We start from the raw sequence: 6,000 nt of genomic DNA, 5'->3' as shown, positions 1-6,000 counted from the left end.
AACACACACCAATACACTACTTAGACATATTACTCTTTATTACAGGACCTGCAACACACACCAATACACTACTTAGACATATTACTCTTTATTACAGGACCTGCAACACACACCAATACACTACTTAGACATATTACTCTTTATTACAGGACCTACAACACACACCAATACACTACTTAGACATATTACTCTTTATTACAGGGCCTACAACACACACCAATACACTACTTACACATATTACTATTCATTACAGGACCTACAACACACACCAATACACTACTTACACATATTACTATTCATACAGGACCTACAACACATACCAATACACTACTTACACATATTACTATTCATTACAGGACCTACAACACACACCAATACACTACTTACACATATTACTATTCATACAGGACCTACAACACACACCAATACACTACTTACACAAATTACTATTTATTACAGGGCCTACAACACATACCAATACACTATTTATACAGATTACTATTTATTACAGGGCCTACAACACATACCAATACACTATTTATACAGATTACTATTTATTAATATAATTTTATGCTGTGTTATTTTGTTTATTCATTCAACAGCTAGAAAGAAATGGCTGATGTACACTGCCCAATCATCAGCAATCATTCATCCAACGTTCCAAAGGCACATTCAATTGACTAATCTCATATCACTTTAAAAGGAGAAAACTTTGGAGAGACCTTTTGCAATCATGTAAGCACATAATGCAGTCTGCTGTCCTGATTAAAAAACAATGTAACTGATCTCAGCTGGTATGCTGTCTAGAATGGAAATTTCTTCGTGACCCCAAACTTTTGACCGGTAGTGTACATGTGTCAATCATTACAAGTGCCAGTCCTTCCAGAGCAACTCAGGGTTAAGTGCCTTGCTCAAGGGTACTACAGTGGCAGTTGAGAATAAAAGATACAACTTTTATGGCTCCTCAGCCACTACACTATCACCGCCCAACATGACAGCAAACAGTCAAATCACTTGACATGCAACTCTCTCTTGGAATGAAGCAAGGCTCTGAGAGGCCTGCCATTGGCAAGAACAATTATATTAGCAACCATTGACATCTTTCAGCTGGCACCCATAAACAGGTTAGCGGTCATTTCAGCTGCAAACTGACACAGAGTTAACTGGAGTTGGTTAAGGGCACTGGTTAACACTTTACTTGAAAGTATCTACATGAACACATGACACTGTCATGACACATGAACACTAACCCTAACCCTAGGTGTTAGCATTAGGCTAGTTAATGTGGCTGGTAGGTGTTAGCATTAGGCTAGTTAATGTGGCTGCTAGGTGTTAGCATTAGGCTAGTTAATGTGGCGGATTCGTACCTTTGTAGTTGTGTAGGTTGTTGAGTGTGTCCTGGTAGGTGAGGATGATGGTCTGATATTGGGTGACTATTTGCCTCCGAAGGCCCTCCCAGCAGGGTGACAGCTCTCCTAACTCTTCAAGCTCACATACTCTGAGGACACACACACACACACACACACACACACACACACACACACATAAACACACACATACACATTATGAGATTCATCCTGAGATTCCATTCTGTAGTCTGTAATCTTCCTATGAGACACATAACGGAACATCTTGTTGAGTAAGCGATCAAGAATATTTGACCACACCTTGTCAAACTCAATGCAGAACACCAAGAATCAAAAAGATTCAGATTTCCTGTATCAGAATGGGAGGTGCTGGCCAGTACGCATGGGTGCTGACCCGTGCATGGGACAGGTGGACGGGGAACGTACCTATGTAGGCCTACCTACAGTATGTTCCCCGGGTCCTATGTTCCCCACTTTGTATGGGACTGGGGATCATTAGCCTGATTGCCATCGACTTGAAAGGCTCTGCGAGACTTTAGTCTGACCAAGAGCCTGTGCTAGCACGGTTTCTCCAAGCGCTTGGTTGACCCGCCTCCTTTAAGTGCCTTGATTTGCTACTGGTCGATGTCAGAAAGTGGTTTGCCGAGTTTAAACCAATAACAACACTCTTTCCTCTGCCTTGAACACGCCTCTACCCAGAGCCGTTGGAGCTGCTCAAAGTTGATTGGTTCTCGACCAAAGGGGGCAGTTCCGCAGATTTGGGGAATTCAGAAATCCTTCCCGATTAGCAGTTGACCAGACCGCCGAAGGTGTTACGTCACTGGGAGAGCGTGCCTTCTTCTAAAAAAGGGTCCTATGTTCCCCACTTTTCCCAAATACATACGTACTGCATGTATTGCGACCGAGGAACTATAGGACCCTTTTGGGGGAAAACGGGGAGCACAGGACTCGGGGAACATAGGGGTGACCCCAGCGGACGCTAGCGCTGAACTCTCACCTGGCGGTGTCCTCCTCCAGCAGCAGCTTGACGAACTGGCGCGGGACGTTCAGAGACAGCACGCTCTCGGCCATCTGCTCCAGGATGCGCAGGTTGTTGCCGTCCGTGGTGGGGAAGCGGTACATGCGGGACATGGTGCCTCCAAACACTGACCACCAAAAACATCAACACACATTCAATGTCAAAAGAAGTGACGTTACGCAACATCGCTTAGAGCTCCTTGGACTACTACTGTAGTATATTTCCCCATAGAACAAAATGTACAGGAGCACTGGACACTGTGAGTCTGGCCTGTAAGTATTGATGACTGAAACAGCAGGGTATTCATAGCCATTAGTCAGACTACAAAAAAGGCATGGGTCCAGAATATGTGAGACGCACAGGCGCCTCCGGTTAGAAATGTAAACATAAGCAAAAACTAGCCTTCACATGGTGCCTCCAAACACCAATGAACAAAAACATCAACACACATTCAATGTCAAAAGAAGTGACGTTACCCAACATCGCTTAGAGCATCTTTAACTACTACCAACATCACTTAGAGCTCCTTTAAAGAGACCCTATGCAACTTTTTCAAAGTCATAAAATCGCTCAGAGATCGTTGTTTTGCTTGACTGACCAGTTTCATCGAAAACAGTAACATTTCCTCCCGCCCCCAGTGTCCCTATCCGCTATTGCAACCTTGCAACTTTCTGATGAGCGATCGTCTTCAGTTTACATCTGGAAGTGAGAGACGCGTAAGGAACAAGAAGAACCACGCTTGCAATTTATATATTTATATATAGCCTATATATGTATAAATATACACGCTAAAGCTGTCGGGGAAGCTCTGCAGAGAAATATGCAAGCATAAAACGAGCGAAAACGAAAAACGAAACCAGAGATGAAATCGCCAATCCTGCATAATTCCTCTTTAACTACTAGCACCATCACTGCCCCCAACTTCACTTTCCCAAAAGAAAGACAGAACTAACAGAAGTGTGCTATAGAACATTGAACACAAAGTGTTCTAAGAATCCTTTACCTGACCGCAGGAATGTGTCCTTGCACAAGGATGCATACTTGGATCTGACGCCCAAGGACTCTGTCAAGCTCTCATCCACAGGGAGAACCGTCTATGGCAACAACAAAACAGAACACAAGTCCACATGACCACATATTGCTGTATTCACTCATAGCAGTGTTCAGTGAACTTCTCTCTCTACTCAGCCACAGAGGGAGCACCACTCTCTACTTTTTCACCTCCCTTTTAAATCAAAGATATCAATTCACCTAACTAAAATATACGTCATTACATTACATTCATTACATTATAACACACTGCTTCATACATTTGTTTATGCCAGACATGTGTTTGCCCTGTCACAGGAAGAACACCAGAAGGTGTTATTCACCTCAATAAAACATCCTTCACTAAGGATACTGTGATCAACCCCAAATGTTAATACGTATCCTTGCCTATCTTAAAGGGATAATCCGGAGTGAAATGCACTTTAGATAAATTTTTCGGACTATTGGGAGTACATACGTTGAGTTGACACCAAAATCATGTCATTCGGATGTATTTTGAGAATGTTCGAGTTCACCGTTTTTAGCCAAAACTCGTTAGCCTGGAAGTGACCGGGGCAAGTCCTTTCGCCGCTACCGTACCTTTCCGGAAATGTTATTAAAATGTTGTTAACACGTTGCTAGCTGCAGCAGGGACATTTCCGGAAAGGTACTGACTCGATTAAATTCATTCTGGACTCTCTATCCGACCACATAAAGACGTGGGGATACTTCGGTTTGGCTTTAGGGACCCTCTACTCACTACCACGTAAGTGTAGTGTTGGTTGGAACAGTAGAAGAGGTATAAAAATAGCGTTTTGTAGCGGCGAAAGGACTTGCCCCGGTCACTTCCAGGCTAACGAGTTTTGGCTAAAAACGGTGAACTCGAACTTTATCAAAATACATCCGAATGACATGATTTTGGTGTCAACTCAACGTATGTACTCCCAATAGTCCGAAAAATTGATCTAAAGTGCATTTCACTCCGGATTATCCCTTTAAGTGGCCATACTGAGATAGTGATACTTTTTAGTGGGTATACTGCGTAGTTGTGCGTATCACATAGCCTACACCACTGCATAGAAGGTGTTATTCACCTCACTAGAATATCCCTCACTAAGGTGTTGATGTCAGGGGAGGGACCGAGTGAGTGTACGGTAATGACGGGCCTCTGGTGAGAGCGCAGCGTGGTGGTCTTCCCTCTCTAATACGCGCGGCGGCGGAGAGGCTCACCCTGCCGTTTATGGTGTCTGGTAACCGGGAGACGGGCGTCCGCTGCTCTCGTCTCTCCTCCATCTGCGGCGCCACCAGGTTGATGCTGCCCACGCGCTCGTTCTCCGCTGACCTGAGAACAGCCAGGGCGGTGCACACACACACACACACACACACACACACACACACACACACACACACACACACACACACACACACACACACACACACACACACACACACACACACACACACACACACAGTCCATAATTAAAATGAGCAAAGGTCATCTGAATTGAAGCTGAATCATTGCGCAACAACTTCACAGAGAACAACACATAGTTTACAAAGTACAGATCACGGAAATGTTTATCAGTAAAATATACTTGCTAAACATCATCACATTATACATAACAATCCATAAATGAGGCTCAGCTATTGTGAGAGTAAGAGAGCAGCTGATTTATCAAAGAGAGAGAGAGCGAGAGAGAGAGAGAGAGAGTCAAACAGACAGACAAAGAGAGATAAATAAAAGAACCAGAGAAAGGAAGGGAGATAGATAGACAGACTGAAGAGAAAGAGAGAAAGAAAGAAAGAAAGAAAGAAAGAGAGAGAGAGAGAGAGACAAACAGACAGACAAAGAAAGAGAGAGATAAAGAACCAGAGAAAGGAAGGTAGATAGACAGACTGAAGAGAAAGAATGAAAGAAAGAGAGAGAGATAGAAAGAAAGAGAGAGAGAGAGAGAGAGAGGATACCTCAGCGTCAGGTGTAGCCTGTGCTCCTTCTCCTGCAGTAGCTCTTTAACAGTGAACAGTGCTGAGCCCAACAGGTACATCTGAGGGAGCAGGTGAGAGAGGAGGAGAGGGAGGGAGGGAGGGGAGGGAGGGGAAGGGAGCCAGGTGAGGTAGGAGGAGAGGGGGGGAGGGAGGGGAGCCAGGTGAGGTAGGAGGAGAGGGGGGGAGCCAGGTGAGGTAGGAGGAGAGGGGGGGAGGGAGGGGAGCCAGGTGAGGCAGTAGGAGAGGGAGGGGAGCGGACAACTGGTTACTGATTAATACTGATCAATACGCTCACAACTCACAAGGAAGCACAAGGCTCCTGTGCAATCACACACAACTTTCTCCAGTTAGGAGTATTGTCAACAACTGCTGTTGAGAACTGAGCATAACTGAGCAGAATGCTTCAGGCAATAAAATCTCATTATTTTTCAAATGAGTCTCAGTGTGCGGAGAGTTGACACATCTGCATTACAAATCCATTTACATTTATTAATTTAGCAGATGGCCAAATCCAATATTAAAACTGAAGAATAAGCACATTTTGTACCAAGACAGTTTAATACGCTTTACACAGTCTTCAGTAGAAATCAGAAAACAACA

The 6,000-nt window shown here is 44.2% G+C and overlaps 1 protein-coding gene across 6 annotated transcripts in view; it reads right to left on the bottom strand.

Annotated features, from left to right (window-relative positions):
* inpp4ab (inositol polyphosphate-4-phosphatase type I Ab) overlaps positions 1-6,000 on the bottom strand; it is a 56,467-nt gene that overhangs the window by 27,122 nt on the left and 23,345 nt on the right. For all 6 annotated transcript variants that reach the window (XM_062528513.1, XM_062528514.1, XM_062528515.1 and 3 more), the window contains 5 exons: positions 5,380-5,459; positions 4,645-4,756; positions 3,389-3,479; positions 2,365-2,512; positions 1,368-1,498 (listed from right to left, as the gene is read on the bottom strand). In XM_062528513.1, the coding sequence (XP_062384497.1) occupies positions 1,368-1,498; positions 2,365-2,512; positions 3,389-3,479; positions 4,645-4,756; positions 5,380-5,459 (562 nt within the window). The remainder of the gene's footprint in view (positions 1-1,367; positions 1,499-2,364; positions 2,513-3,388; positions 3,480-4,644; positions 4,757-5,379; positions 5,460-6,000) is intronic.

Source organism: Sardina pilchardus, chromosome 23 (assembly GCF_963854185.1).
Source record: "Sardina pilchardus chromosome 23, fSarPil1.1, whole genome shotgun sequence".
NCBI lineage: Eukaryota > Metazoa > Chordata > Actinopteri > Clupeiformes > Clupeidae > Sardina > Sardina pilchardus.
The sequence above is the reverse complement of the archived record's forward strand: the minus strand, read 5'-3'. Positions and strand labels throughout refer to the sequence as shown.